Source organism: Eretmochelys imbricata, chromosome 3 (assembly GCF_965152235.1).
Source record: "Eretmochelys imbricata isolate rEreImb1 chromosome 3, rEreImb1.hap1, whole genome shotgun sequence".
Lineage (NCBI taxonomy): Eukaryota > Metazoa > Chordata > Testudines > Cheloniidae > Eretmochelys > Eretmochelys imbricata.
In genome coordinates this window covers 123,800,089-123,812,699 of record NC_135574.1, presented here as the reverse complement: position 1 = coordinate 123,812,699, position 12,611 = coordinate 123,800,089, and the positions used below count along the sequence as shown (strand labels likewise).

The following is a 12,611-nucleotide window of genomic DNA, read 5'->3' as shown; positions in this document are numbered from 1 at the left end:
ATGCTTCACAGTACTAGAAGAGAATTGCTTATTTGTGCATGGGACAGACCATTATCAGTCAGCAGTCACCTACCCAAAACTTGGCTACCTCACTGTGCCTAAATATGTATTTTTTGGTATTATTTATATTACCCTAGCCCCTAGGAACTGTGGTATTGGACAAGCACACAACTGCACTTTCTTACTATCATTAACATGTCACTCATTCTAAGAGACCTGTGACAACTTAAAAACCACATTTAACCAGAGATTCTCCACAAGAATGGCATAACCATCACTTTTTTCTTATCACTGTATATTCAACTGTTTTCCATTTTTCAACTTTAGCAATACAACTTTTGATTAAAAAACTAGAATACAAACCTAACATGGCATACATTAAATGGATTAAAAACTGCCTGTCAGAGATCTCAAAAGGTAACTGTAAATGGGAAAATCATTGAGTGGATGTTTCAAGTAGAGTCCCAGAGGGATCAGTTTTTAGCCTATGCTTTAACTTTTTATCAATGACCTAGAATAAAAATAAAATCACTGAAAGTTTGCAGATGACAAAACATGTGGAGTGGTAAATAATGAAAAGGACAGGTGACTGATTCAGAGCAATCTGGATCATGTGGCAAATGTAAACGTATACCTCTAGGATGGGGGACTTTATCCTGGGAAACTGACTGAAAAAATGGGAATGGGGTGGATCATTAGCAGAACATGAATTCCCAGTGCAATACTGTGGCAAAAGGGCTAATATGATCCTTGGATGCATAAAGAGGGGAATCTTCAGTATAAATAGAGAGGTTACACTACCTCTGTATTTAACACTAGTGCCACCGCTGCTAGAATATTGTGTCCAGTTTTGGTATCCACAATTCAAAAAGGATACTGATAAATTGGAGAGGATTCAGAGAAGAGCCACGAGAATGATTAAAGGATTATAAAACATGCATTATAGTGATAGATTCAAGGAGTTGAATCTATTTAGCTTAACAGAGAGAAGGTTATGGGAAGATCTGATTGCACTCTGTGAGTACCTACACAAGGAATAAATATTGGATAAAGCGTTCTTCAATCTAGCTAAGAGACAAAGGTATAACATGATCCAATGTCCAGAAATTGAAGATAGATAAATTCAGACTGGAAATAAGGTATGTACATTTTAGAGAATTTCTGCACACCTTTAGAGCATAAAACATGCATCACATTGCTATTTTAATCTCTAGTGTAGGTGTTGTATACAGGGAAGGGTGGAGAATGAGGGGATTAGAATCCTAATTATTCCTTATCCCAGTAAAGGGCTGAGACACAAGCATGACAATGATAATGAATGTTCCAAGAATGAAAACGGTAATAACACTCTGTACACATTGCATTCAGCCAGATTAAACATCCTATGGTATCTTCTGCTGTCTTCTGCTATCATTCAGAGTTAAATCCACAAGGAAAATCTTCATAGCATTCCACTTACCACTCCCTGGTATCAAAATTAGAGTTTCTCTTTGCACAAATTTACTATTATAGGTTGCTGTCTCCACCTTCACTGACACTAGGAGACATACAGAGACATTTTGTGAACAGGTTGCTGTAACAAACGAAAGCAGTTCATGAAAACAAACTTGAAACTCTGCAAGTCAATTGTTTTTCTCCATTTCACTTAAGTTTTAAATTAGTCATATCGTCAGATTTTAATGAAGGACTTTCAAACTGAGGGAAGTGTTAATTTTTAAAGCTGAACTACAAAGCAATACATTGGCTTTACCTATCACTGTCCCTTTACTCTCATCCAAGCTCATTGTCATCTTGCATCTTGATATTGCAATATCCTTCTCGCTAAACTCTGACAAACGCAATCTTGTCCCATTAATATCCATTCAGAATGTTGCTGTCAAGATAAGTTTCCTGGCCTGTTGCTTTAAATCCCTCCACTGGCTTTCCCTTTCTTCTCTAGTGCATCCAGTGTAAGACGCTTGTATTCACTTTCCAGGTCCTCACAGTCTATCTTCCACTAGCCGTCTATCACCTCATTTGGTGTCGAGGTGTTGTTGCTCATCAGCCTTCATTGCCCATTTAAGTTAGCACAAAGTTGCTTGTTTGAATTCTCCCATACTTCCCCCATACATGCAAGGCATCCCCATAAACATCTGTGAAGTTACCTTATTATCCACCTTCAAAACCCTCTTCAAAACTCTCCTTTGCCAAGACACCAACGAAACACTTGACAACAGCTAACCTGCTGGTGTGCAGAGACCAGTGCCTATCATGCTGACCAAAATGTGGTGTCTCATTATTTCTATGTATTTCCCCATCTGTTGTTTCTTATGTTATACTTAAAACTAAGCTCCTTGGGAATGTGACTGTCTTTGTTCTGTATTTGTATAACGCCTTACACAACAGGCTCTAGATCTAGGACTCCTACATGCTACAATAATTTAAAGAAAGAAATAAATGAAAATGTACAGTGTATAAACACACAACATTTATTTATTTTTTAAAATGAGAAGTTATCAGGTCCCAACTTGCTTCTTTCTCCTTTAGTAATTTAGCAATTTTTCAAAGACCTGGAACATGAGAAAGGAGCTGGAGGTAGAAACCCGAGGAGCAGCTCTCAATCTAAGCTTCAAAATGTCCTCAGTTAGGCCTTAGAGAATTCAAGCTAACGTTCCTAAGCTCAGGCTGTAATTAATCATCATCATGTTCCAGGCACTAGCTTGCCAATTTTCTCCCATAACAAAAAAGAGATGATTTGATATTTGTAAAATTAAAAAAAAAATTGTTTAAAAACAGCAATTGTCTTCATACATCATAAAGGCATAAACCAAAATTTAACTTAGCCTTCAGAGTCCATCTACTCTGCTTTTTTATCTTGTTTCTTTTTCATATTAATATTTTCCTTTAAAAATAAAATGCAATAATATATAATTTTTTAAATAATACAGATTAATTGTTCAAAAGCACCCACATGACTTAGGCCCTTTGGACTAAACCTGTACCTGGCCATAAAGAAGATTCAATAAAATGAAATTTATTGTGGGATCCTGTAAGGTAAGGTCTGTTTTTAATATTAAAACATGCATTTTCTCTATGTATGCTGAATTTTGTCAGAAGAGAGATTAGCAGCCCCTCCTCCCTTTACTTTTACAAATGATAAATGTGAGAAGTTCTTGAAAATATGATCCAGCACTAGTGTAGAAGTTTGGGCTCGAACTGGAGCCTGGGCTCAAACGTCTACACTGAAATTAAACAGCCTGGACCCCGAGCCCCATGAGCCCGAGTCAGCTGGCACAGGACAGGTGTGCATATTTAATTGCAGAGTAGACATACCCTTAAAGTCAGACCACAGTTCCTATCCAAAAACAGTAGTAAAACAGCAGCTCTACAAAAGAGATCACAGCAAAATACTTGTTTTACTATCTCCAGAACATTTTATTTCCTACACTGTCAGACATTGCTTAGGATACAAACAAGACTCCATGATCTGTCTATTCTGAGCTATTCCTTGCATGTCCTCTATGTGAAGACCCATAAATTATCCCTCTCTAGATATTGTTCAGAGGGGTGAATTCTTTCGGTTAGCTCCTTTTGTGTACATTTCTCCAGCTGCTCTATGCTACATTCCAACACATCCCAGATGACTCCATCATCTTTTACTGATACCTTTGGAGATGGGGTTGTTGCAAGTTGACGAAACTCAGCATTTGTTATAAATTCATTCTATTTAATAACTAACCTTTTCCTGATGTCCTGACTAAAGAGAAGTGTACTTTCCAATTGTCAGCACTCCAGTACCCAGCCAACAGGTCTCCTATACAGCAGCAAGGGAAACCTGTAACTTGATTAACTCCTCCGCTACTAGCTCAGCCTAGCTTGTTGTGAACTGAGTTCTAACATTTCAGCTTTCAATAGCAGTTAACCGAAACTCATGACCATTTCCATTTGTTAGGTCTGATCCTGGATCATAATCTATATAGTCAGCTTGATTTACTGTACTGTTTCTATAACAAGTGAGTTTCAGATGTAATGGCTTGTTAGACCAATTCACCCCATCTCGCTCATGGGAATGCCATGTCATAGCCCCAGCTGGCTGGAACCAGTGGTTCTACCCCATTCTGCTTGCTTTCCAAGGCTGAGGAGCTTGGCCTGCTTAGAACTGAAGAGTTTTCCTTCTCATAGACAGACTTGCCTAAAGAGAGCTAAGTGAGGTGTGTCAGTCCTGGTTTGAAATCAGTTTTCCTTCTCCTAGATACTGTTGGTTAATGGCACCTTTATTCCATTACATTCAGTGCAATGCTTCTGGGTTTCCCCAAGGCAGGCTTCCACCATCCACCAGGCAGTGGACATGCCTCTATGCCACTATATCCCTGCTTCTATGGTCTGGAAGCAGCTGCTGATAGCTGGGTGATAGTACTGCTGACAAGGATCTGGGTTATAACGGATTACAAATTGAATCTGAGTGAACAGTGAGTGTGATGCAGTTACTAAAAAGACTAATAATATTCTGGGGTTTATTAATGGGAGCATTTTCCGTAAGACACAGGAGGTAATTATCCTGCTCTACTCAGCACTGGGGAGGCCTCAGCTGGAGTGCTGCCTCCAATTCTGGGTGCTACACTTTAGGAAAGATGTGGACAAATTGGAGAAAGTTCAGAGCAACAAAAAAGATAAAAGGTTTAGAAAACCCGACCTACAAGGAAAGGTTAAAAAACCTGGCCATATTTAGTCTTAAGAAAACAGAACAGTCTTCTAATATGTTAAGGCCTGTTATGCAGAGAACTGTGATCAATTGTTCTCCATGTCCATTGAAAGTAAAACAACAAGCAGGGGGACTTAATCTGCAGCAAGTGAGATTTAGGTTAGATATTAGGAAAAAACTATTTGCTTATAAGGTAGCTAAAGTCTGGAATAGGCTTCCAAGGGAGGTTGCGGAAACCCCATCATTGGAAGTTCTTAAGAATTTAGACAAACACCTGTCCCAGGGGCTGAACTTGATGACTTTTCAAGGTCCCTTGCAGCCCTACATTTCAATGATTCTATGTTAAGGTGGCAATATCATCATAAGGTAGTCTTTAAGTTATAGATTTGTGATAACCAAGATTTGTTTAATTTGGGGAATACTGCTGCTCCCTTGACAATTTGTGACATTATTTCCTTCTTAAATTGAGAGTTCTTGGGGAGGTGGAGAATCTCATTTTTTCATAACTGATTATTAACAGTCTTGCGATTCTGGACAATTTTTTGGTCTTTGCTTGCATGTTGGTTAAGTTGTCACTTAGAAGAGCTACATCATCCTTAAAATCTGAATATTCTAACGTGTTGTTAAACCACAGGATGCATCTGTTGCATCTACCTACATTTCTTCTCATGATGATGCCAATGAGAATGTCAACCCAAAGAGGAAGGAGAATGTAGCCTTGTTTGAAACCACTGCTTATATTAAACTATTTGCTCAAGTCCGTGTTTACCTTAACTTGATATAACGCCTTGATTATGTTAATTTTTTGTTGGCATACCATTATCACTTTATAGATTTTAAGAAAGGCACTTGACAGTCTCCATCACAATCCACTCTGACACAGGTCCCAGGGCAATGAAAAGATCACCCCCAAATGTTGGAAAAAGCAAGACTGCTAGAATTTCTACCTCGGTGTTGTCCCAAGATGCTGACTTGGGGGGGGTGGGGGCAGCCTCCACATTTTGGGGCGGGGGGGGGGTGGGGGGGAGAAGAGAATCGTCTAGCTTGCAAACTAATAAATGTGAAGTTCCACTCCCCTGTATCCATCTCCTCCAACACCTCCAGAGTCGAATGGCTGCTCCCTGCAGACATATCTCTACCACACTAAACCTCTCTAAGCTATTTTACACTCACGCTGCTCTCTCCCACATCACACATATACTTTCTGGGTTTTTGAGCTTCCCTCGAATAACTCCAGTCTCTGATCCGTCTCAGTTTTTCCAAGCTGCAGTATGAAGGTCACACTGTTCTTGATAGTTTCATGATAGCTGCCCACAGGGCTTTAAATAGCAGCAGAGAAATTAACTGGAATCTTGTTAATTTCATTCCACTGATACCTGACAAAGCTCTGACCATAAGTAGAAGCACTAGGGCTGGCTCATAGTGAGCAGATGCAGGAAAACAGTAAGACATCAATTGAGTTTTGCTTCATATTTATGAGACTAACTTTACAACCTTAAGTGCTAGAATTTTAATTAAAAAAAGATGTCAATTTCTGCAGAATTTGATGGCTTATGCTCCCACATTCATTGGGGAAAGGAGCTCAGCAGTATCACACATTAATCATCATCATAAAGGCTTAGGGGGCATGCCTAGATGAACATATACGTATGTTTACACTGCAATTAAAAACCTGTGGTTGGCCCATGTAAACTTAAGTCAGTCTCAGAGCTGTTTAATTGCAGTGTAGACATTCTTTGAGCTCTGGGACCCTCCCAACTCAAGCCTTAGTTATACAGATAAATGTCATATTTGTTTTTAGTATTAAAATATTAGACCATTTTGGAATAAGAAGGGATAGCATTTACAGGTACTTGTTGACTAAAAATAGGAAAAATATTTTACGTACAATCACTTGGAAGTGGAGGACCATAGGAAGTTATGTAAAAGTTGACTGTATTTTTACAACTTAAAATAGCCAATTAAGCACTGAAGACATTTTTATGAAAACAGTTCTCATTTAAGTAGTAATTTAGAGCTAGCATTTAACACAGCTACAAACAACTGAAAATAATGTTATATAATGGAAATACTAAGACTTAAAACTAAAAGTGTTAGCCAGCACCATGGAAGAAAGTTACTCACTCATTTCAACTGCTCATTGTATGTAAAAATAACTCATTCATAACTCTCTCAATTTACGCTTGGCTAAAAATAAGGAGCAAATTCATCTCTTATTCCCTTCATGATTTACCTTGGGCATCTTATATCTAATACCGTAATCCACATTCTGTCTTTAATAAATAGTTAACTCGTTTTGCATTTCCAGGCTAAACATCTATTTGGTGTTCCTTCTAAAAACCACTGAGTTCTAATAGTAAAACAATTGCGAACATGTTATACATATAGGGACTTCCACATTAAAGGTGAAACCTAAGTGAAAAACAATATACATACATACAAAGCCTGTTAATTCTAAAATTCAGTTTCCCTCCTGTTCCTTAAAATTTATTAGAATAAGCCATAAAAATCAATGTCTCCACTGAGTCCATGTTTTTTAGTGCCTAGGAGAGTTATGAATTTAAGTTCCTCGGCTTGCCTTTTGAAGGTGTGCAGGTTTTCTTTGAGGAGGACATAGATGAGATATGGATTGATTGCTTCGTGAAAAGTTATTATTTTCCCTTAAAAGTAGGGAACCCAGTCTTCTCATAGAAGAGACACACATGAAAGCGTATCACATTTTCTTCCAGCACACTTTAATTAGCATTCCCTTAATGGGATTAGATTTCCATTTATTATGTCACATACAAAAAGATCAAAATCTCTCTGAAAAAAACAACAACTCTGTTTATTGCAAAGGCTAATTCCATCCTCCCCGCCCCACCTACCCCAATTAAATTTTGAGATAACTGGGACACTGAAAAATAGTTGTGAAAAATTATGTTTTTAAACTGCGGTTTTCTGTACTGCAGCCTTATTCTTACTACTGGAATATTACTTGGAATCTGTATTTTAGAAGTCACAGCTCAAAATTTGGAGAGATCTGAATGTAATTACTTACTGCAGGTACCAGTAATTTTTTTACTTCTTCAACAGCCCTCTTCAATTTGATTTCTGCTCTGTTTTGAGCATCTTCCACAGTGATTAATACATGTAAATCTTCATTCAGGTGTTCCCAGTTTGGCTTGCCTCTGTTTTGTTCCTCCTAAAATAAATAAATAAATAAATTCAATCAAAGGCACATGGAAATTATTGAATTTCCTTGGCTATTGTATTTTCATGCAATCTTTATCAACCTTTTTGGTCTTTAGGGTTTAAAAAAGCCAAACAAAAAACGACCATCACAACTTATGGCGCCTTACAACAGATGACAAGAGTTTCTAGAGTAGGAAGACGGACTGGGTGGCGAAGGGAGAGTCTGAGCAGATCTGAAAACTGAATATAAGATTTTTTTTTTTTTTTAAACAACCTACCTTAACCTAAGACAGTACTCAAATTTACTTACCGTGTTCAAACAATTTAAAAAGTTAATGTTAATGGGGGAGGGTGGGGGGCATGAATATGAAACTGCAAAATTTCCAGTTGACTACTAAAATAACTCCTCTTTCATTTAAGATAACAGGAAAATGAATAAGGCTTTTTTTTTTTTTTTAAAAAAAGAGCAAGCACTGCAATGAATAAAACTTTTAGAACAAGTAACCCCTTCCTCCAGCATGTGGAAGAAAGAGCAGGATAGGGACAAAATTACCTTTAATCCTTAAATGGCCCCAGAGAGGAGTGTCTAAACAGATGTAGCACATTGTTGGTTAAATAAGAGATTACTTAAGTACTTGTAACTGAAGGTCCTTCAAGATGTGTGGTCCTTATTTGTATTCCAAATGCAGATGCACATGCATGCCATGTGCTGGAAATTTTAAACAGCAGTGTCCATTGACCTGCATGTGCATCATACGTTGCCTCACTTCCAGGTGAGATTATAAGAGGCCATGCAGGGCAACGTTCCTTCAGTCACCCTGTTACCGCTGGTTAGCCCAGTCTGCAGCAGAGGGGATGGTGGGTGGGTCATGTGGTCCTTATTTGTATTTCACATCTTGAAGAACCTCCAGTTACAGGTAAGTAACCTCTTCATCTTTTGAGTGATGGTCCCATGTATATTCCAAATGCAGGCAAGTATCAAGAAGTGATCAGCTTAGAGGTGGGTGCGATAATGCAAGAGGTATCGCCTTCTGCAGGAGGGCACGGACGACAGCCATGTCTTCTACCACTCATTGGTCGATGGAGTAGTGGGTGGTGAAGGTATGTAGAGCGCGCCAGGTCACCGCTCAGCAGATGGCATGCCAGGGGATAAATGTGAAAGGAAGCACGTGGCCAGGGGCTCAAAGGGAGGTCTGGTGAGGGCGGAGAGCATAAGACTGAGGTTTCACAGGGGTGAGGGTAGTTTAAGGACTGGGAGGAAGCTGTTCATCAGCCCTTTCAGAAATCAGGTGGTGGTGGGATGAGTAAAGAAAGTGTCCATCCACCAGCAGGAGGAAAGCACTATGCGCTGCTAAGTGGACCCGCACCGAGCTAAGGACAAGGACTGAAGTCTTAAGTTCTAAGAGGTAGTCTGCGACGGTGGGGATGGAGATGTCCTAAAGGAGGAGACAGCTATGTTACACTCAGTAAGTGAAACGCTTCCATTTCACTGTGTAGCAAGCCTGCGTGGAATCTTCCTTGCTGTGCATAAGTATGTGCCATACTGATGTCGAGCAGGTATTGTCTATGTGCGAGCCCCATTCAAAAATCAGGCTGTAAGTTGAAGCGGGTCTGGGTTGGGGTGCCAAACTCTGCCTCAGTCCTGGGTGAGGTATGGCAGAGTGAGGAGATGGATTGGGTGGCGGGCGGAGAGTCTGAGCAGATCTGAAAACCAGAACTGCCATGACCGTGGCCTGGTTGCAGTGGATCTTGCACAGGATTTGGAGGAGAGGAACAGGGGGAAAGGTGTAGCAGAGATCACCCCACCCTGGAAAGGAGAGCATCTCCTTGCGAATCGTGCTCCCTGAACTCCTAGGAGGAGTAGAACAGGAACACACAGTTTTTGCAAGTGGTAAAGAGGTACCAGCGAGGGGTGCCCCAAACATTGCAGATGGAGCGAAGAGTGGGGTTGTATTGTTCCTATTCCTGATTGAGGAACCAGGTCCGGCTTAGTGTGCGTGCCAGAGAGTTCAGTGCCCCCAGGAGGTACACCACATGGAATGTTACATTGTGGTGGATACATCAGTTCCAGAGGCAGACAATCCACACAGTGACTGGGACCTGGTACCCTCTCGTCTGTTGATGTATGCCACTGCAATGGTATTGTCGGAGAGGAGCTGAATGTGTTGGTCTCGGATGAGGAGCAGGAATGCATGGTAGGCTAAGTAGACTGCTCGCAGCTCCAGAATATTGACGTGCAAACATGCTTTGCGCTGTGTCCGAGCCCGTTGGGTGGCATGTCTGTCCAGGTGGGCACTCCAACAGGCTAGGCTGGCATCCATGGTAATGGTGGCTGTGTGGATGGGAGTGGCAAAAGGGGTGCCTAGTAGCACTTTGGCAGCATTGGTCCGCCAAGCTAAGGATGCCCAGATGGCACATGGGACAATCAGGATGGTGTCAAGGTGGGCGATGTGGGGTCTGCAGACAAAAGGAGCCACAGTTCCAGACAGTACATGTGCAAGTGGGCATGTGGCACCACATGGGTGCAGGCCGCCATGTGGCCGAGGAGGCAGAGGTGCACTGTGGTGTGTGGATTGCAATGTAGGGCTGCCATGAGGGCCATCAGGGTGCCGAAACTGTCTGACAGGAGGAAGGCCTGCGCTCCCATGGAATCCAGGCATGCCCCGATTAAATGGATTACCTATGTCAGGACAAGCACAGATTTCTCCTCGTTCATAGATGCCAAGAGTGGCAAGGAGCAAGCAGAGAGCATGGATGGTCGACATAATTTCGGTGAAGGTTGATGTCACCAGTAGCCCAGTCATCTAAGTAAGGGAACACAGAGTACTCCTGTAGTCGTAGTTGGGCCACGACGACTGAAACGACTTTGGTAAAGACCCTTGGGGCCATTGCAATGCCAAAGGGAAGAACTCTGAACTGGTAGTGGTTGTCGCCCACGCTGAAATGAAGCAACCTACGGTGGGCCGGACGGATGTCAATGCGAAAGTGTGCATCTTTCATGTCAATGGCTGTGAACAATGCTCCCTGGGGAAGGGAGAGAATAATTAATGCAAGTGTCACCATACGGCACTTCAATTACTCAACACCTTCATCAGGAATTGCGAGATCGAGTAAAGGGTGGAGACCTCCTCCCTTTTTTTGGATGAGAAAGTATGGGGAGAAGAAGCTATTGCTGACAAAGGAGTCAGGCACTGGTTCGATCGCACTTTTCATCAGGACAGCGTCAGCTTCGTGTTGAAGGAGGGGTGCGATGCGAGAGATGCCCAGGGGGGAGCCCGGTAGGATGGGAAGGTAAGGAACTCAGAGTTACCGTGCAGTATGATCTCCAGTATCCAACAGTCCATGGTGATCTTGCCCCAGTTGTGGGTGAATAGGGCAAGATGGCCCCCACAGGTGGTAGAGGAGGCTGGGGGTGGTGATGTGGGGGGCTTGCAGCTCTTCAAATTCACATAAAAAATGGATCTTAGGTTGATACCATATTATGAAGGAAGAAGTGGCTGTGGCTGATGGTTGCAGATGCTGTGATCTAGGGCAGCATCATAGAGGCTCCTGAAACGGAGTGTAATTGGGCTGGTACGGTGCACAGGAGTGCAACCTCTGTGGTTTTCAACAGGGCACCGGGGTAAATCCTGAGAGACTGGAGTCTCGCTCTCAAGTCTTACAGAGAGGGGAGGGACTCTCTTAGAAGAGAACTTGTCCTCGTTGAAGGGGAGGTCTGGGATGGTGGTCTGGACCTCCCAGGGGCAGCCAGAGGCTTGCAGCTAGGAATCTCTTTCACATGACGATGCCTGTGGCAGGAGAACGTCTCCACTGCAGCTTGGAGGCTAACCTTGGCCATCAGGTGGCCTTCCTCCACTAGGGTCTGGAAGAGCTGTTTGTCCTTGTGACAGATCCTCCAGGAACTTTGCTATCTTGACACAGTTATTAAAGTCATACCTTGCTAGCAGAGTCTGGTAGTTGGATGTGCGGAACCGCAGGGCTGCACAGTAAATCTTGCGGCTCAGGAAGCCAGGGTGCTTTGCTGCTCTATCCGGGGGTCTGAAGATATGTTCAGTCTCCACATTCACCACTAGTGAATAACCCATGTTATTTACTATAGTGGAATAGGGAATACACTGTCCATAACCACAGTCTAATTGCCCTGTCATACCCCTGTAGTATCACAATCATGCAACAATATATTAATAAGACACAAAAGAATGTATATTACTAGGCAAATGGCACAGATTTCCTTTTCTGCTCTTTTCCTTCCATCACAAGACAAGTGTACCAATAGCCTACTAATGATCACTTTGGAGTGGTTTACTGCTATGATTCCTTTAAAAACAAAGTTAAAGGAGCTATGCAATACATTCTCCTTCTTTGTGAAATAATTACTAAAGAAAGATTAGGAGACAATAATAGGGAAAGGGACAATGTTGGCACAAGAATGAGTATAAACTAGTCCTGAATTCATTTAGGCTGGACATTAGAAGATTATTTCTAACCATCAGAGGAGTGAGGTTCTGGAGCAGCATCCCAGTACGAGTAGTGGAGGAAAACCACCTAACTAGTTTTAAATTGGAGCTTGATAAATTTATTAATGAGATTATATGTCAGGATTGCCAGCAAGGAACTGGATTTATTGAGCCAGGAAGTCCCTTCCAGCCCTATATAATATGTGGACTTAGCAGCTCGGAGCATTTTTTTTTTTTTGGGGGGGGGGGGGGGGGGGAACAGCAGGAAGCAGTAGTTTAGAGCTGCAATCCCCCTATCC

The 12,611-nt window shown here is 41.8% G+C and overlaps 1 protein-coding gene across 10 annotated transcripts in view; it reads right to left on the bottom strand.

Moving 5' to 3' along the window:
• The window catches only part of QKI (QKI, KH domain containing RNA binding), a 312,609-nt gene that overhangs the window by 62,583 nt on the left and 237,415 nt on the right, over positions 1-12,611 (bottom strand). For 8 of the 10 annotated variants that reach the window (XR_013345671.1, XR_013345672.1, XR_013345673.1 and 5 more), the window contains one exon: positions 7,722-7,865. The exons of the other annotated variants lie outside the window; for them this stretch is intronic. Coding sequence is in view for 5 of the 8 variants with exons in the window: in XM_077813314.1 (XP_077669440.1) it covers positions 7,722-7,865 (144 nt within the window). In the remaining 3 variants the exon portion in view is untranslated. The remainder of the gene's footprint in view (positions 1-7,721; positions 7,866-12,611) is intronic. 10 annotated transcript variants of the gene reach the window in all.